At 36.6% G+C, this 21,226-nt stretch overlaps 1 protein-coding gene across 1 annotated transcript in view; it reads right to left on the reverse strand.

Moving 5' to 3' along the window:
- Window positions 1–21,226, reverse strand: part of LKRSDH (lysine ketoglutarate reductase/saccharopine dehydrogenase) — a 204,629-nt gene that overhangs the window by 22,999 nt on the left and 160,404 nt on the right. Inside the window, exons 16-18 of the mRNA XM_090369066.1 lie at window positions 15,393–15,501; window positions 7,424–7,500; window positions 4,038–4,101 (exon numbers count right to left, since the gene is read on the reverse strand). Coding sequence (XP_090225192.1) covers window positions 4,038–4,101; window positions 7,424–7,500; window positions 15,393–15,501 — 250 coding nt within the window. The remainder of the gene's footprint in view (window positions 1–4,037; window positions 4,102–7,423; window positions 7,501–15,392; window positions 15,502–21,226) is intronic.

Genomic DNA, 21,226 nt, shown 5'->3' on the forward strand with positions numbered 1-21,226 from the left:
ATAAAAAAATAAATAAATAAAAAAAAAAATAAATAATAAAAAAATAAATAAAAAAAAAAAATTTGGCTCAAGGAACACCATTCCTGAGTGTGTAGGTTGTAAATGATAACGATGATGTACAGGCACACTGTGAAACGGATACAGTTGCTGATCTACCATTTAAAATGACATGACAACTTTCTGGTACTTGTGGTAGGAAATACTTGTACAGCATGAGGTATTTACTATTCAACATTTGAAGTTTGTCAAAATCTCTCTCTACTGGCATTTATTCATAATGGTTTCAGAATACCTGTTTCTCTAAGTCATCTCTCCACAATGGCAAATGTTTAATGGTTTGGTGCTCTAAGTTGGAGATTTTTCAGTATATCTGCAAATGGCAGTTACAGGACTGTTATGGATCTCATCATAAATTAAAACTGTATCAGTTAACTTGGCAAAAGTAAACTGAATTGTACTGTAAACAACAACTATTGTGGAACCTGATGCTCAAGTAACAAACATGCTAGCACTGCTAGTATGATTCATCTAGTAAAACAAAATTATTTGTGTCAGCATTGGTGTGTATGTTTTGTACTGTTTAAAGCTCATTTTACATATTCATATTTTTATGACATATATTTGAACATAAAAATGACTAAAGTTTTGCACAGCAGTTTTGTAATTAATGTTTAATAATCTCAGAAATAAAAACTTTTGAGCCATATGTTAACAAGATTTTAAGTTGCAGAATATATGCCATTGTTTGTTCCATGCAATTTTGAAACACTGTGTGTGTGTGTGTGTGTTTTGTTGTGTTTGTTATTTGGTTTTTAGGAGCATTAGCAACTAAGGTCATATTGTTCCAGGGATATGCGGTGGTCACGGGCTCGAACCCTGGTCTAATCAAGAAGCATGTGCTACGCACTGCTGCTCCTGCTCACCTGGCTACGGAGGCACCATGTGTGTTTGTGTGTGTGTGTGCACGTGCACATGAGCACACCACTTTATCTTCAAAAATGTTTGCCACTGCAAGAGTAAAAATATAATTTTAAGCTATTTAAAAATAAATTTTCTGTTTAAGTTACAGGGGAGACCATATAGGGTCTCTCCTGTAAATCCAGTTGATATAGATGAACAGTGCACTGTTGGGTCAGTTTGGTGTGACATAAGCACTGCGAAAGCAAAAATAAGAGTAGGAGTGTGTTATAGGCCTAATGACTTGAATGAGTACAATGAATAACTGTACAGAGAAATAGAGTGGGCTAGTAAATCGGAATGTCTTATAACGGGGGATTTTAACTTCCCAGATACTGACTGGAACTTGTAGGTTGGGCACTCACACGCTAGTCAGACTTTTGTGGATTTATTGGATGATTGTTTTCTGCAGCAGCATGTTCGAGAGGCAACTAGAGAAAGTAATACTCTTGATCTGGTTATCAGCAGTGATCATTCATGTATTAGGAATTTGCAGATAAAAGAACCACTAGGTGGCAGTGATCACAGTGTACTGACATGGGATTTACTTAAAGATTTAATTACCATCAGGGGTAAAGGAAAGGGTTTTTGCTTCCGTAAAGGCGAGTACAGTGATCTCCGACAGTTTTTAAATTCTGTACAGTGGGATCAACTGACGATGTTACCAACAGTAAATTCTAAGTGGGAAGCATTCAAGGAATTAATCATGGAAGCTACTAAAAGTTTCATACCTATTAAGAAATATTGCTCAAGGTTTAGGCCTAAATGGTTGTCAAATGAACTAATGAGACTCGTAACAGAGAAGAAAAATGCATGGGATGCATATAAATTATCAAGCGACTCAGAAGCCTATGGCAGATATAAGTTAATCTGTAATCAGATCAGAAAGGAGGTTCGGCAGGCAAAGGCAGATTACGAGAAATCCTTGGCAAAAGATGCTAAGAAAAACAGCAAGGATTTCTTTACTTATATAAACTCTAAAAGGAAGGGGATGAATCTGATTGGTCCACTTGACATCGATGGTTCGACTGTTGATGATCCTGCTCAGATAGCAAACAAACTGAATGAGTATTTTGCATCTACATTCACACGTGAGGAATTATTAAGGTTTGAAAATGGCAGAAGGTTATCAAATTGTAGCAGGATACTTAATGATTTTGTAATAACTGAGAGCAAAGTGGAAGAGAAATTGTTGAAGTTAAACATAAGAAAAGCACCTTGGGTGGATGGGATCTATCCAGTTATATTAAAGGAGGCGGCAAAGCAACTAAGCAAACCCTTAGCCATAATTATGAGAGTATCCTTGGACTCAGGGGAGGTTCCCACGGACTGGAGATGTGCAAATCTATCCCCAATTCACAAAGGTGGATCGAAGGGTGACACGAGTAATTACAGACCAGTTAGTTTAACTTCTGTTCCAGGTAAAATAATGGAGTCGCTGGTTAAAGATGCATTGCAGAATCATCTAGACAGGACTGCAGCAATAATTCAGACACAGCATGGGTTTGTTAAGGGAAAGTCTTGTCTGACAAATTTGATAGGATATTATGATGTGGTTACAAAGGAACTGGATGCAAAAAATAATTTTGATATCATATATTTGGATTTCAGGAAAGCTTTTGACACTGTTGCGCATGGAAGACTATTGTACAAATTGGAGCAGAATGGTATTAAGGGTAAGTTGCTACAATGGATAAAAGGATGGTTAAGTGCGAGAAGACAGAGGGTGGTAATCAATGGGTGCTGCTCTTCTTGGACTAATGTTATTAGTGGAGTCCCACAGGGTTCGGTGTTAGGTCCACTGTTGTTTTGTATATTTATCAATGATATTGATGAAGGTATATCAGGCTTAATGTCGAAGTTTGCAGATGATACAAAGGTTGGCAGGGTTGTTAATGACAGTAATGGCAGTGTGCTACTGCAACAGGATCTAGATAATTTGGACAGATGGGCTAAGAAGTGGCAACTGAAGTTTAACCTTGACAAATGCAAAGTACTGCATATGGGTAGAAGTAACCCCAGAGAAATGTACCAACTGTGTGGTACTACACTTAAGGTGGTAGAAAATGAAAAAGACCTGGGAGTAATTGTGCAGGCAGATATGAAGTTTTCTGAGCAATGCAGATAGGGTGCCAGGGCAGGTCATGGGGTTTTGTCAATGATATATAGGAATTTTGCTAGCAGGGAAAAGGAGGTGATTATCCCTCTGTATAAGGCAATGGTCAGGCCATGCCTTGAGTACTGCGTACAGGTCTGGAGGCCTCATTTTAGGAAGGATGTAGATTTACTTGAGCGTGTACAGAGAAGGGCAACAAGATTGGTGAGGAGAATGAAGGGATCCTCTTATCAAGAGAGGCTTAAGTTCTGCAAATTGCAGTGGCTGGAGACTAGGCACCTGCGCAGTGATCTGATTGAGGTGTATAAGGCCTTGAATGGGTTCAGCACGCTGAATTCTGATGGGATCCTTCCACTTGTTCAGATTACGAACCTAAGGGGGCATAAGTTCAAATTACGAAAGGACAGATGTAGAATAGATGTGCGGAAATTTGCCTTTAGCCAGCGGGTGGTTAATTGCTGGAACAAACTTCCATCTGTCGTTGTGGAAGTTGATAGGTTGAATAAATTTAAGGAGGAACTGGACAGGCATTTGGAGGGAATGGTGTGATTTTTTTTTTTTTTTTTTTTTGGCTGATGCTGCATAAGCTCATACACTTGCTTTCTTGCATCACATGCCACTACTACTACTACTACTCTCCCATTTAATAAGTCCCTAATAATTGCAACTTTACTTTTTAAAAATATCTCAATGTAAAATTATCTTATGCTTGAGGCTATGGCTTCTTTATTCTTGCTTTAAAAACTGCCTTTTATCACATTAATTTTCTACAAGAAAAAAAATAAAATAAATAAAAATAATAAGTGCAAAAAAGAAATATTGTTGATTTTAAAATTTTCTGGATTTTCTTTTTTTTGTTTAATATTTTTAATTAGTGGAATTCAAATGCAGGTCACACTAGGTAGTGTAGCCCATAAGTTGCTCATGACTGCTATAAATAAAGTGTGTGTGTGTATATACGTACCTTGTTATCTTCAATAAACTTGGCCATTGCAAGAGTATTTAGTAAAACACCACGTGGATTCCAACTACAAGGAGAAATGAAAATATGAAAAAAGAATAAAATTTAAAATACCACCTATTTACATCAGCTCATTTTGCAATATAAAATATTTTGTATACATAGGCTCAAAAAGTCTGGAACTTGTTGATGTAAGATTGACTGTCTTTATGGGGAATTTTCTTGCACACTAGCTTTGAAGTAATTTCCTTCTATATCATACACTTCTGCTACTGGAAATATCTGAGGCTGTAATTTCTTTCTGGAGAATGAAAGTAATAGGTAAGGGCTAAATCTCATGGTAGGTTGGTTGTGTAAGAACATGGATTACATCTCAGTGACCACAAGTAATGACATGCTGGGACATTTGTGGTGAAGCAGCCAATTTCTTGATTGCCACACATGCATATGTTCGTGCCAGACCTTTTCTCAAATAAGGCATGTCTCTGTACATGGGCTTATTGACAATAAAGCATTGATTTATGAACTTAGAGTAAACTGTTGTAGCTGTTGAAGAACACCAATAATACTTGGTGTGTCAAGTACAGTACAAAAACAATTAGCTCCAATGAAGAGTACATACTTGCACTACCTTTTCCAGCCTTCACAAACAAAGCATACATGCATGAAAATGCTATTTTAAAAGTTCCAAAACTTTTTAACTTTACCATATACAGGAATAAAATATATAGTGTATCAAAAACAAACATTTTAACCTTAAGATAAAATAAATATCCACAAAAAAATGTAGCATAGTGCAACTATGCAAACCAATTCCTTGATAAAGTTAGAGTGATTAATATGCAAACATTTAATATGCTGAAAATCATTTCAATTAGCAAACATACACACACACACACACACACACACACGACAGAGAGAGAGAGAGAGCACTAATATAAATAATATAAGAACACAAGATGACAAACACTACCTATCATAATGTGGGTGGTGGAAAATCCATAACTTGGCAGCCTTTTCAATGTCACCCCACAAATGTTCAAATGGGTTGACACTCAGGTTGGATCTCAATTCAATCATTGTAAATGTAAATAAGAGTAGACATGTAAGTTAAATAATTTTGGTGATATATTCTGATAACTCCTCAGTTATCCAGGCATAATTTATTAAGTTTCATTTATCCTACAATTTTTTTTCTTCTAGTAAGCTCTGTAATAAAATGAATGGGACTAAATCAAAAGGTTCATGTCCTCTGGTTGGATCATTTAGAAAAATTCACCATGGCAGCTTAAGGCCACAAGATGTCAGTATATCTGCAAATTGCTTGTATAGTGGAATTTTATTGAGGTGTGAAAAGTCTAGTTTCTTGAAGAGGAAAAGTCTAAAAATTTCCACTGAATGAACTTCTTCCTCTGTGGAAGTAGTTTATGGCTATCTGGGACACCTCAAATGGAATTGTATGCTCACCTTATAGGAACACACATACAATATAATACAAGTATTTGCTACAGGATAATATATAATACAAGGCTGTAAGCACAAAGTAATGCTAGAACTAAAACACTAGAAGCATTATAATTTTGCTGATACTGTTGATTAACAAGACATACTGAAACTTTGATTTTATTAGTCCACCCATAAAGAGTTAAAAGTGGTTTTCAATTTACTAATTTTGCTCTTTCTTGCATGTGTTTTAATATTATTATTTTATTATTATTATCATTAGCTATATGGCACAAGGAAGCCCGAGGCTTATGCTGGACCAGCCAAAAAAAAAAAAAAAAAAAAAAAATCCCAAATTACCCTGAGAGAGAGAGAGAGAGAGAGAGAGAGAGAGAGAGAGAGAGAGAGAGAGAGAGAGAGTCAGAAGTAGAAAGGAATCACCAAGAAAGAGAAGAATGATGATGATATCCAGCTCAGGACCCTGGGTGTGCTAAGCCCATATTCACCAGATGTGAGCCCCTGAGGTTATTACAAAAGGAGACATACATTTAACCAAATTTTTTTCAGCTAAAAGAATTAACTCAACCATGGGATTGCAAATGACATATTATGTAATTATTTATACTGTTACAGGAAACTGACAAATTATCTATTTGAAAATCACACACTTTGGTCATTTAAGACAAGCTAAAATCACAGACCTTAGGGACCATTAAGAGAAAACATACATAAAAAAGAAACGATAACTAAACATTGTAGTTATAAAGACAAAATTTTATCTTACAAGCATGGAAAGCTTACTGATGTTGAAAATCAGCTGCTAACTAACAGGAATGTTCAAAAGTTACTCCTTGTTTTTGTCGATAGCTCTAAAGTATTATTGAATAAAGAATGCTTCCTTCAGCATTTGTCTGCAACAAGAATAGTCACTGGAAAGGACTACGAACCTCTGTAATCCAAGGAATATGTAGCTGTTTCCAATTTGGTGGACCTGCCATAACGAATGTTTGTTTTGTGCTATTCCTTGCATTTGTCTAGACTTGTAGGATTTGTCTATGTACACTGAGTTATAGGAAGGGCATAAGAAATACACTGGGCCTCTCATGTTGTTTTTGACTGGTTGATTCTCTTGTATCATGATCTACTCCTGCATAAGGTAAGTAGAATTTCATCCCTGGAGCTGATATTCCTAACCCAATCTGAGTTAACCCCTTTGGTTTTATCTGGCTAATTTTGCACTAGCCAGATAAAACCCAAGATTTCTCGGGATTTTCTTAACACCTGGCAGCAGACGACTGGCTTTCATTTTACATATAATGTCAGAACAGTAGTGTGCATTTCTGTGTGCTGCCAGAAAGCAAAATAAAATTTGCCCTCCTAAACGCTGAATACTGATAAGCATTAACCAATTAGAAAACAATATCGAAAAATATTTTGGCACCCTCTTGAACTGTAAGCGATGCATACCTCGCCTATCCACTTGCCGCGGCCGTGTGTCAGAATGTAGTCAGTCCATGATTATTGCTTGTGGCAGGAGGTTACTGCTTGTGCGTTCCACTTGATTTTTTAAATTTATTCATATAATGAGTAGTGAAGAGTGTTTTTCTGTTCCTTTCTTTTAGCTCAAGAGCTAATTTATTAAAACGATCTGTATAATTTGCACACTTTTTCACTGTACTCAGAATAGACCAAATGGGTTAATTACTCCCATGTATTTTCTACTAAAAAATTTATAAAAAACACAAAAAACTATACAATGAGTATTTGCATGATGCATACTTTTAATCTGTAAAATAAAAAAAAGTTAATCCGTTAGGGCACATTTTCAGGAAAAAAAAAATGTTCCGGGAAGGGGTTAAGCATATTAAGTTAAGGCTAATTAATAACTTAGTTGATATTCCCTTAGTTCTCTTCATTCCTGGTATAGGCAGAAGAGGAAGTCTTACCTGAATTTGTATCTAAGAGGATTATCTGAATTCTCCGGAGCAGGTAGACCTCCACAATAAGAGATAAATGAATTAATCTGAAAAAAGAAAAAGAAACATAATTTAGCAGAATTTTTAAATGCTATCTTTCCTAAATAAAAATAATTTATGTATGCAGATTGTATAAGCATACGATGAAAATAAATCAATTTTCTGTTTCTGTTCTATGGTGGTCATATAAGTTACGTATATAAACTTTATATCAAGTTCCTTTCTTAATTTACATTTAGAACTAAACAGAAAATTCAGACAGAAAATCCTCTGTTGCTAATGATTGAGAAGTGAATTTTACAAGTGGATAATTGTCTTGATATTCAAACAAGATAGTAAGCACCTCAAATCACTGGCTTTATTACAGGTGTTCCAAAAGGAGTGGAGGGGGGGGACTGCAATTTACGAAGGTCTACAACACTTACCTTTAAGGTCCAATAGGTTCCAATTTTTTTTTGGGGGGGGGGGGGTTCATATCAAGCTGATTCGGAAGTCTCCTAGAGGCTTCCGGATCAGTTAGGGTATAATCTCGCAGTTTCTTCTCTGCCAGATGGTGACTGGAGGGAGTCCAGGTAGCTGTATGTGGGGAGCATTGTTAAGGCTATGTTATATTAAGGAGCTGGGTATACCCTTACCATGTATATGCCATATACAAAAATTTCATTACTTCACACAGCATCTCCCCCCACCTTTTTTACTTCTAAATACACAAAGTATTAGCATAGACATATGATGTAAGAAAGCAAGCTTATACAGCATCAGCCAAAAAAAAAAAAAAAAAACACACTTCCCATTTCATCCATCCATTCGTTCCAAAAGTTTGTCCAGTTCTTCCTTGAATTTATTTAAGCCATCAACTTCGACAACAGATGGAAATTTGTTCCAGCAATCAACCAACAGCTAAAAGAAAATTTCTGCCCATCTATTCTACAACTGCCTTTCCTCAATTTGAATTTATACCCCCTCAAGTTCCTAATCTGAGCAAGAGGAAGAATCCCATCAGCATTGAGCATGCTCAACCATTCATGGCCTTATACACCTCAACCCGATCACCTCGCAGGTGCCTAGTCTCCATATGCTGCAGTTTACAGAACTTAAGCCTTTCCTGGTAAGAGGACCCCTTTGTTCACCTCACCAATCTTGTTGCCTTTCTGGGTACTCATTCTAACAACTTTCCATCCTTCCTAAAATGAGGCCTTCAGACCTGTATGTACTCAAGGTGTGGCCTGACCTTTGCCTTATACAAAGGGATAATCACCTCCTTATCCCTACTAGCAAAATTCCTGTATATCAATAACAAGACTCTATGACCTCCTGTTAAACTGACAGAACAAACTTATCTGTAAAAAGATATAAACCTCTCAAACACTTCCTCATTCATTTCATTAATAAATGTGGTCTCAGTTCAAATCTCGATGATGTTCATTTCCACTTACAGTCTGTCAAACCCCAGTTATCAGTTGATTCAACCTCTGCTAATCTCAGTTGTCCGAATTATCTGCTGTATGATTCCTTTTGCTTCAAAGGTGATACTTGTAAATATGTCCATTCTGATATTCCCTGTCAGAGACTTAGTAATTTGGAATCTCCTCATTTCGATCTTCTCTGGCTTAAAATCTCTCTGCCACATTCTGTCAAATTCATCTGTTGCCTCTATCATTCTCCGAAGTTCACTAATCAATTGGAACTCTTTGACATCCTCTCTTTGAAACTTGACTCTCTCCAGTCCAGCTACTCTAACAGTGAGGTGTTTTCATTGGTGATTTTAATGTTCACAACTGCAGCTGGCTTCCGTTTTCTAGTCACATGGACCCAGCTGGTTGAGATGCTTACTTTTGTTCCTATGCTATTCTTCGACGACATACTGATTTTTGGCAAGTTCATATATCTCTATTGGGGATTACCCTGACTTCTAATCTGTCTTGGCATAAGCACATTACAAATATTGCTTCCTCTTCATCTGAAAAACAGGGTTTTCTCTTTTGCTCTCAGCATTACTTTTCTTCCAAACCGCTGTTCACTCTGAACAAATAGCAAATCCACCCTACCATGGAAGGGTGCATTTGAGGGGGCCACTGCCCCACATCTGGGGCAGTGGCCCCCCTCTTAGGCTTCTAGATTCCATTCAAAACAAGGCAGTTAGGTTAATTAATGACTCATCTCTAACAGATGTCTCTCCATTCTATGTCTCATAGGCATTCTGTTTCTGCTGCATGCCTTTTCTATAGATACTTCCATGAGCACTGTTCTTCCGAATTGGCTTCTATAATTATTGCTCTCTCTCTCTTCCAAAGCAGTCTAAACAAATGCCATAACCAGACAACGTCCTTTTACTGTCCAACTTCAAACTCAGAGAACCAACTTTTCTTCTTCCTCATTTATTCATTCAACTTCCATTTTCTGAAACAACCTTCCTTCATACATATTTCCTGAAAATTACAGTCTACAGGAGTTCAAGTCTAATGTCAACAAATATCTTCTTTCACCTTTTCAATCTGAAACCCATGCATGGTACTAAGTACTCTAGGTTCTAATACCACTTGTGTTTTAGGTTTTCATAAAAAAAAAAAAAAAACACAATTTGATCCAAGAGGAATATAGATGACTTCAAAATTCTTATAATCAACAAAGATCCATGCAATCTACAGCTTAGGATCTTTGCCTTACTCTCAAAAAGAAGGAATGGCTTTCAAAAAAAAAAACTTATCCTGAAATCAAACAAAACAAAAATCAAACCACCTGATATTAACTTCATAATTGCGCTCAGATAATCATGTTAATTCAAAAACAAGACTGCATCATTAAGACTTAATCATCTATATTTTGATGGTCCTTTTCAAAATAGTCCCCATTTGATGAAATGCACTTGCTCCAACATTTCTGCCATTCTTCAAAAACATGATGGAAGCTATTTTTTGACGTGTTGAGAATTGCTTCTGATGTCTTTACAACTTCTTCTGATGACTGGAAACGTTTTCCTTGCAGCCCCTTCTTTAACTTTTGAAATAAAAGAAAATCACATGGCGCAAGGTCAGGGCTGTAGGATGGATGAGGAACAAATTTGACATTAATACTGGCTAAGTACTCAATGACAATATGAGCAATGTGAGGTCTCGCATTGTCGTGATGCAGCATACACTCACCTGTGTAGTTGTGGTCATTTGCAACAAATGTGATCCTGCAAAGTGTCCTATAATAGTCACATGATGTGGCACAACCTGCTGGTAAACCATTCCTTGAATGTCAAAAATAGGAATGACCATAACCTTTCCTGCAGAAGCCACAACGTTTGCCTTTTTGGTGTTGGCGATGACAGACTTTCAAACAGAGCTTTGGTGCTTACTTTCTGGGTTGAAATGACGAAGTCATGTCTCATCCACAATACCTCACCATCTTTAGTAACCATTTGTTGCACCTCCCAACAAACCTCCATGTGAACTTGCTGTTGCTCAGATGTGCATAGTTTTGGAACTCAGCATGCACAAATTTGTGTCATATGTAAATGGTCATGGAGAATACTGTGCATGCATCCTACTGATATTCTCAACATCCCTGCTAGTTGCCTTACTGTTATACGGTGATCTTTTCTCAAGGTTACCGAAGCAGTGTTTATTGTTTGTGTGGTGACAGCAGTGGTTGGAGCTCCAAGACTGCTGATTTTTGTGATTGAATCATGTCCATCTTTAAACATTCTAAACCACCTGCAAGCTGTGCTATATGGAAGTACAGATTCACCATAAACCTCTTAACAATTCATACACTTTAGCTGATGTTTTCTTGAGACAAAAGCAAAATTCGAGAGCAGCATACTGTTCCTCGCATGTCATGGCTATTGTTAAGTAAGTGAAACTGAACAAAATCATAAATTTGACTGACTGCCGTGGTCACACTGTGTGCATGAGTCAGCTGTGCAGTTGCTATGTGATCCAGCTTGGTGTAGTTTTAAATTCCGCAGTTCAGCTAGAAAAAGCAGGCAGTACAGTTCATGAAAAATTATGATCATTCTTTATTAAACAACCCTCTTATTTAGGTAAATTATATGTGATCTCACTTATGACATTTTTTATTGGGGAATAACTGGTCTACAAGTTATAGGAAACTAAATAACATATTAAACAGATGCATGTCATTCTAGATTTCCAGTGGAATTCATCTCTTGGCAAAAGATTTCATGAAGCTCCTCAATGTGCAAAAATATATATATAAATTCAAAGTAATCTTTGTTTTCAATGCTGTTAACACAGGACTTTCAGAAAATTTGATAACCCAAGGTCAGATCCAATTTAAAACTTCCACTATCATTAATTAAGTGGAAGAGGATTCCATTGTTAAGAAAATCCACTGGCCAAACCAGCTTAAAATATTGAGGTGTTAAAACTTGAAACAAGGTCTTCAAAGACCAGGTAAATTCAAAATAGAACTAACAATACATAATCACACCTGAAACAAGATATTTCTGTTATGTTCACAAATAGTGTTTAGTTGTTCTCTTTTCTGAATATCACAATTTAATCTAACATCAATGATTTGCTAAATCACTTATCAGAAATATTTTTCTTAAGATATTTCATATCATATGAGTTATGCCCAATGTCAAGATGACTTGCTAGTTTATTACTTTAGTCTATCATCTTTTTATTTTTTTAAACAGCAACTGGTGAAAAATTGAAATGACAATACCAAGAGTGGCAAATAAAACTGTTAAAAGTGAATAATTTAAATGATAGTTTAAGTAATGTACATACTAACATTAGTGATACATTATATAATAATAGTGTTATTCTGGAAAGTGTAGAGAAAAGTAGTGTATTCTGGTTTCCCAACATTTACAAACTGCTAAACATGCATGCAAAGCAACTGCCATTGAGAATATATAACAAGGTAAGCTTATTTGCTTTGTATTCTACAGTTTTCTTAGTCAAATATTTCAGATGTAAATAAATATAATTTTTCAGACTTATTGGCCTCCATGGTTCTAATGTTCTAGTATGCTCTTATCTCACAGCATCAATTACCTTGTGTATTTGCTGGTAACAGCACCCCTAGTTATCTGCAAAATATGAGCTTAACGACTCCCTCGAGATATATATATATATATACAGTAAACCCCCGCTATTCGCGGGGGTTACGTTCCTGTGAAATGTCACGAATACTGAGTTATAACTCCCATAGTAATAAAGGGGTTCCGTTCCAAAGTACGAGATATATAAGAAAAACTAGTCTAAAATTTTGTCTATGTATGTATTTTATGTACCTTCATAATATGACTATGTACATAGACAGTACATAGTGAAATGCAAGCATATGCCATCGAAATGAAAATAAGAAACAATTTAATATTAAATGTAATATTTATTAGAAATTTCAAACAAATCTTTCAAACCAGCGCCTTTGCTAGCTAAAAAAAAACTTATCCCGCCAGTGCTATCACCAGTTTCGCTAAAGTGTTGATAAAGGAGTTTTGCCTTTTCACGAATGATGAGTGAACTTAACGGAATTTTATTTTGAGTTCAGTCTTCTATTCACAGATTTAAAGCCTTTTCCATTTTTTCTAATTTAACGTCACGAGTTACAGAGCAAATTTTTGAAGCAATTAGCACGTTTTCATGGACACTACGGAGGATTTGTTCTTCCGATTTTTTGATTGATCGTACCATTGACTCATTGATTTTATAATGTTTTGCCACTGAGGAGATACTTTCACCATTAGAAATTTTGTCCAATAACTCATTATTCGCTAATGTCATCACCTTCTTTGATATTTTCACATTTCCCTTGTTATTTGTAGCCATATTTTTGTACAGGTTAGAAAGAACTTGTCCAAATAAAGTCACTTTTTTCCGTTAATACGCTCGAAAAAGTCTGTTTTACACCGCAAAAGGTTGATTTATCACTTTTGTAAGCATATCAATTTATAAATTTATTCAATTTATAAGCATATAAATTAAAAGCAAATGACGAAACCTTCCATGACAAGCGCATAACACATAACTGAACAAGGATTAGCAAGAAACATTCACGCTCGCGATTTTGTCACTCCCCCCAACCCACTGAGCGCTGTTTTGACCGGGAAAGATAATTTTAGCCATGCCCATGTTTTTTTATGGTGGAAAATGTTCACAGCACTTTAAAATTCACATTTTTTTAGGTTTTATTTTATGTTAAATCAGCGACCGCGAATACGTGAATACAGATACCGCGAATAGCGGGGGTTTACTGTATATATAAAATTCTAATTAAATCCAAATGAATCGAACATTAGACAGCAGAAATAAGTGCAAAATTAAGTAAAAATAAAAAAATAAGGATAGTAGAGTAGACATCAGTGGCAGCAAATATGCAAAAACAACTACATGTTGCATGTATTTAACTGTAATTTTATGTTTCAATAAAAAGAAATGAAAGTATGCCAGTAGCGTGGCAAACCAGTAGAGCGAAGAAGAATTTAACATGCAAAATTAAGAATAGAGTACTGTTGGAGAAACATTATTAAATGATTTAGAAAATAGAGTCCAAATTAAAGTAGAATTTAGCAGTGACCCCCTTTGCTAAGCACCAGTTTCTAAATTGTGTAAATGTAATGTTTCTGAATATATGTTTACATATATATTCAGTAACCGGTTAACAATACAGAAATAAGGAAAAATAGAGAAAAAAGTAAAAATAAAAAGTAGAACATACCATAATATCAAATTTAATAGAAAAGATAATATATATATATATATATATATATCTTGAGGGAGTCGTTATGCTCATATTTTGCAGATAACTAGGGATGCTGTTACCAGAAAATACACAAGGTAATTGATGCTGTGAGATAAGAGTATACGAGAACATTAGAACCATGGAGGCCAATAAGTCTGCAAAATTATATTTATTTACATTTACATCTGAAATATTTGAAAGATGTAAATAACTCCAATACCTTAGCTGAGTGGAGTTAAGCATGATAATGTACTGCTCACATAGCTCTTTGCATGAAGAAAGTGGCAAGTGCTCTTAAAGTGCTCTTAAAGTGGCAAGTGCTGCTAAAATTCTTTTCACTTTACTGCTTCACAACTTATTTCACACACATTCCACAGAGTTTCAGGGGAAGTACTCTTATTTATTTCCTGATGTTGACTTACTGATGCTCACCAGCAAGGTTTATAAGAATGCTTCATCCCTTCTTCAGGTGTTCAAGAAAATTGTACTTGAACTCACATTAACTTCTCAACCCATTCTTACTAGGTGAAGAACATTGATCTCTGCTACATTGTACTATGAAAAATATTTTGACAAGTTGAAAGGAACTGCCAACAGTTTGGATGAAGAAGACACCTTTAATGCACATTACGAAACAGCTGCTGCTGAACTCAATCTGTAATGATCTCTAATTCTTGCTCCCTTTTTAAACTTACCAGATGTCATCACATCAGGGATGATAAAAGGCAGACTTTGATGAAATCTTTACAAGTAGTAGTTACAAAGTGTGAATGAAATTAGCAGTGGTCCAAGTGTAGAGAATCGTGCTTTGTGAAAAATGTGATACTTTGTTCTGCAAACCAAGATTTAGAGAAAATGAATTCTGCCAAAACTGATGTGAATCCTGTAACTGTAGCAGGTTTTAAGCATGTTCAGTAACTTCGGTGGAATGAAGAAATTCTCTCCTCTCTCTTGTGAAATGTTTTCTCTGATAAGAGGTAAAGTTCAATTTTGAAAACTTGAAGAAAATTCTTGTTAACAACTATCTAGTTTTGTTCATTAAGAACATTGTAACAATGTTTTCTATATATAATGATATTTTTGTATTAAGGATCAACTTAAAATAAAGCCTTAAAAGCCTTTTCTGAAGTTTTAGAGCCTGCTAAAAATTCTTATTTTTGCCTATTTTATGGCCGTTTTAGTGGCCAAACATCTAAGCTTTGCTTATCACTAAATAAATAATGTTAATTTGTACCTTGCCGCCATTTTGGCACACTTCATCAAAACATTCCATAGCAAGTAAATGATCAATCCCTGGATCAAGTCCCACTTCATTTACAATTACGATGCCAGCATCCACTGCTCTGCAGGGAATAACCAAAAAATTTACAAATTTTATCAGTTTGCAAATGTTACATCTGATTTTTTAAATGTTAATATTTCTATGAACATATCACTATGGCCAATATAAGTAATCTAAAAAACACTACAAGAAGTTAAACAAAATAAACTGTTACACCACATGAGCAAGTTAAGATGTTTATCAAAGTGTCATTTATACATACATTTGATGACTGCTTCACCCCATAACACATTTCAGCCAGCATAACATGCAAATCTACACATATGCATAGACACATAATACAAGACATTGATGTGCCATAAAAAACAACCGAATACAAGCAAATGCATCTTGAAAAACTATAAGGATGAAAAACTATAGATTCATACCTATACTTATTTTGAAGTTTTGTATTTCCAATCTTCTCTTCTTATCCATAATTTCAGAGAAAAAGCTACTCTAGCTAGCCTTATTACTATTACTACTAAATTTACTGCCATGTGCAAAAATTCTGTTGTAATTAGTTTTCTAAGCAACCTGGATTTTCTAACTGATCATTGTAAGAATCACAGCACTAAAAATAAAATTTTAGGTATTTTCCAGCATCTGTGGACACCTTGTAGTGTCTCTATATCCCTGTGTATCATACTTTCCAGATGTCCCTCATACATTAATAATTAACATTCATAGTTTAGAGATATTAAAAGCTTTCTGTTCAGTTTTTTTTTTAATGAAAACCCCCAAACATGAGAGGTATTAGAACCTATATTACTTAGTACTGTGCTTGGGTTGGAGGTTGAGAAGACGAAAGAAGATATTTATTGACATTAGACTTGAACTTCTGTAGACTCTAATTTTCAGGAAATATGTATGAAGGAAGGTTGTTCCAGAAAACGGCAGTTGAATGAATAAACGAGGAAGATGAAAAGTTGGTTCTGTGAGTTTGAAGTTGGACAGTAAATGGATGTTGGCTGGTGGCGGCACGTGTTCAAACTGTTTTGAAAGAGAGAGCGGGAATTATAGAAGCCAATTCAGTTCAGAAGAACAGTGCCCATGGAAATATCTGTAAAAAAGGCATGCAGCAGAAACAGTGCGTCTTTGAAACAGCAAGTGGAGAGACCCTGTTAAAGATGAGTCATTAATTAACCTAACTGCCCTCTTCTGAATGGAATCTAGAAGCCTGAGAGAGGTTTTGTGGGCCCCACCCCAGATATGGGAATAATATTCCATGGTAGGGCGGATTTGCGATTTATACAGAGTGAACAGCTGTTTGGAAGAAAACTAATGCCGAGAACAAAAGAGAAAACCAAGTTTTTTAGATGCAGAGGAAGCAATATTTGTAATGTGTTTGTGCCAAAGGAAATTAGAAGTCAGGGTAATCCCCAAAAGAGATATATCAACTTGCCTAGAAATCAGAGTGTCACCAAAGGATAAGCACAGGAGCAGAAGGATCCTTTCAGCGAGATATAAGACAAGACTGAGTTTTAGAAGGATTGAAATCAACTAAGTTGTCTTTTCTCCACTGGAGAATTACCTGGAGATCAGCATTTAAGGAATTGTTAGCGGATATTCAAGAAGTTGAAGTTGATTGAGCAGGGCAAGGTTTCTCAAAATGGAAAGTGGAATGCAATGTGCTGCCATCAGCAAAACTATGGATAGGACTGCCAGTCAATGGAAGGTCATTAATATACATGAGGAAAAGAGTGGGGGAAAGAACTGAACCTTGGGGTACACCAGCATTAGTTGTTTGTTTGTTTTTTTTTGTTTTTTTAGGAGCATTAGCAACTAAGGCCATATTGCTCAAGGGATATGCGGTGGTCATTCCCTGACCTTTCCACATCCTCCATATTTGGTGGTCACGGACTTGAACCCCGGTCTAACCAAGAAGCGTGTGCTATGCACTGCTGCTCCTGCCCACCTGGCTATGGAGGTGCCTTCCAGCATTAGTGGAGAAGTTAGAAGACAGAGAGCCATTTACCATCACCCTCAGTGAGCGATCAGAGAGAAAACTGGATAACCAATTACAAAAAACAGTTGGCAAACCATAAGATGGAAGCTTGTTCAGAAGACCTTTATGCCAAACATGATTGAAAGCCTTTGAGATGTAAAGAGCAACTGCTTGTGTTTCACTGAACTTTTCCATTGAATTTGTCTATAAATGCATAACATAAGCCAGAATATCGCCAGTGGATCAACACTGATGGAATCGAAAAGGTGAGGTCGAGGGTTTCCTGTGCGGACGTGCCTTTCTGCCGCTCTTGGAATAGAGAAGTTTTTTCTGATTTATTTTCTGCTTTATTAGTTTAAATTGACATATTAACTTATTTCTAGAGTAGCTTTATATTCCTATTTACGGTACTTAAAGTTAAAATAACTTAGATAGAGATTTTGTAGGTATTACTTAGTATCGGAAAGGTTATCAAATCCACGTGTTTACCGTTCATAAACGGCCGCCATTGCTACGTGAAAATTAATCAGTAAAATCTATTAATCTTGTCGAACTTCATTGGCAATTAAATTGTAATTTTAACTATACATATAACCACTTAGGTTACGGAACATAAATAATTAGTAAAAATAAATAATTAATACATAACTTGATACAGAAGTTATATAAAGGGATTTCGTAGATAACACTCGTTACTGAAGCGCGATACAGCATATCCGGAATTCGATAGCATTAGCTTTGTATAGTATAGTGCATAATATAATATTGTCAATTAATCAGTACATCTATTAATCTTGTTAAACTTCATTGTCAATTAAATTGTACTTTTAACTATATATATATAACGACTTAGAGTACAAACGTAACAAATAATTAATACATACTTGATACGGAAGTTATATAAAGGGAACTCGTAGATAACACTCGATATCGAAAAATAAATATAGCGTTATAACTGTGTTAAGATACAAGTTTAAGGTTTTAATTTTGTTCTGAAATTGTAATTTTATTGACATTTAAATCGAAATCATGACTCTGACCAGAGCAGCAAAGCAAAAGGCTCAAGCTAATGGCAGTGCTGTGACTCAGGGGAGAACTGAGGGGGACGGTTGCCCCCTGAATCACGGCCTTTTAAGATGCACTGTTTGCTTGATGTTTGCGGAGCAATCGGGTACGGGACATGATACTGCCATGGGGGATGTCTTTGTGTGTGCACGATGCAAGGAGTGCAAGGAAATTAGGCGACAACTCAGCGTTGTTATGGGCCTATATGAGACCTTGAAGGACAGGGTGGATGCCCTCGAAGGAAATAAATTGAGGGGCCCATCAAGCTCTCAGCTGCCCACATCAACACCAGAGCTTGGACTTGGTCATCTTGCAACACAGAGGCAGCCCCCAAGGCAGAATGCGTTGGTCCAACAGGAACTAGTAGTTGTTGGTGACTCAATTGTCAGGGAAACGGGGAACATGCTTTGTAAAAAGGATAGGTGGAACAGGACCAGGGTATGTCTGCCAGGGGCAAAGGTTGATGACGTTGTAGAGCAGATATCATCTTTTAAGGGCACAAAAGGTGATATAGTTGTACACGTTGGCACTAATGATATTAAGAGTAGGAGACCAGCGGAATTACTTAACAAGTACAGGTTACTGTTGAAAAAAAGCCGTGAAGTAGGGTTGAATTTGAAAGTGTCTGCAATTCTGCCCAGACACGATAGGAGGGAGTATATGATGAGAGCCTTGTCGATCAATTCGGCCCTGGAAAGATTGTGCAAGGCTGAAGGGGTAGAATTTTTTTCAGCCTGGACTGTACTTGTTAACAGGAGAGATTGCTTCTACAGGGATGGGATACACTTAAATAGAAAGGGTGCAAGAATATTTGCTGATGCTATCGAGGCAGTGTTAGGTGGGTCGGAAAACTGCTAGCTTGGGGGGAGACAAAGACTAATGGATTAACAGTAGCCACGGGCAGAGGTGAAAGAGATTCTTGCACTGCTTCTATTGGAATGAGCAGAAGCCTGAAAAACAAGATGCAGGATATTTCAGAGACTGCTGGAAGTCATTGCGGTACAAGTAAACACATGGGTTGTGTTAGGGTAGCTAAGAATAGAAACAGGTGCATGTATACTTGCGTGTACACTAATGCTAGGAGTTTAGTAAATAAATTTGATGAATTTGAGGTATTACTCAAAACATCAAAGGCAGATATTGTTCGGATATCAGAGACGTGGTGTCACACAGATATAAGGAATGCAGAACTGGAATTTGGGGAGTACAACGTCTACAGAAAGGATAGACAGGATAGGAAGGGAGGAGGGGTTATGCTATTAGTTAAAAAACACATAAAATCCAAGGAAGTGAAGCCAGTTGACATCGCTGGACAGTGCAGCGTTGAGTCAGTTTGGTGTGACATAAGCATAGGTAAATCAAAATTGAGAGTAGGAGTGTGCTATAGGCCTAATGACTCTGATGAGTATAATAAGATACTGTACAGGGAAATAGAATGGGCCAGTAAATCAGAGAGTCTTATAATGGGGGATTTTAATTTCCCAGATATTGACTGGAATTTGTGGGTTGGTCACTCACACACTAGCAAGGCTTTTGTGGATTTATTGGATGATTGTTTTCTACACCAGCATGTTCGGGAGGCAACTAGAGGGAGTAATACTCTTGATCTGATTATCAGTAGTGATTCTTCATGCATTAGGAATCTGCAGATAAATGAACCACTGGGTGGCAGTGATCACATTGTGCTGAAGTGGGATTTACTCAAGGAGGTAACTACCATCAGAGGTAAAGGGAAGGGTTTTTGCTTTCGTAAAGGCGACTATGCTGGTCTGAGACAGTATTTAAATTCTATACAGTGGGACCAACTGATGATGTTACCAACAGCAAATTCAAAATGGGAAGCATTCAAGGAACTAATCTTGGAAGCTACCAGGCTTTACATACCAACCAAGAAATATTGTTCAAGGTTCAGGCCTAAATGGTTGTCAGATGAACTAATGAGACATATGGCAGAGAAGAAAAATGCATGGGATACATACAAATTAATGGGTGACGTGGAAGCCTATGATAGATATAAGTTGGTCTGTAACCAAGTCACAAAGGAGATTAGGCAGGCAAAGGAAGATTATGAGAAATCCTTGGCAAAGGATGCAAAGAAAAACAGAAAAGAATTCTTTACCTATTTAAACTCAAGAAGGAAAGGGATGAATCAGATTGGTCCACTGGATGTTGATGGTTCAACAGTTGAGGATCCAGCTCAGGTGGCTAACAATCTAAACGAGTATTTTGCATCTACATTCACACATGAGGAGTTATTCAGGAAGGGGAATGTCGTAGGTGAAGTAAACATTGGCAGTGAGCTAGATGATTTTCTAATAACTGAGAGGAAAGTGGAGGAGAAATTGTTGAGGATAAACATAAAAAAGGCACCCGGGGTGGATGGGATCTATCCAGTTATATTAAAGGAGGCAGCAAAGGAAGTAAGCAAACCCCTAGCCATAATTATGAGAGCTTCTTTGGACTCAGGGGAGGTACCCATGGACTGGAGATGTGCAAATGTAACCCCAATTCACAAAGGAGGATCAAAGGCTGACACAAGTAATTATAGACCTGTTAGTTTAACTTCGGTTCCAGGAAAATTAATGGAGGCACTGGTTAAAGAAGCACTGCAGGATCATCTGGACAAGAATTCAGTTATAGCTCAGACACAGCATGGGTTTGTTAAGGGCAGGTCTTGTCTGACCAATTTGATTGGATACTATGATGTAGTCACAAAAGAACTGGATGCAGGGAA

The sequence above is a fragment of the Mastigoproctus giganteus genome, chromosome 2 (assembly GCF_048544385.1).
Source record: "Mastigoproctus giganteus isolate SK-2022 chromosome 2, ASM4854438v1, whole genome shotgun sequence".
In the NCBI taxonomy this organism is placed as follows: Eukaryota; Metazoa; Arthropoda; class Arachnida; order Uropygi; family Thelyphonidae; genus Mastigoproctus; species Mastigoproctus giganteus.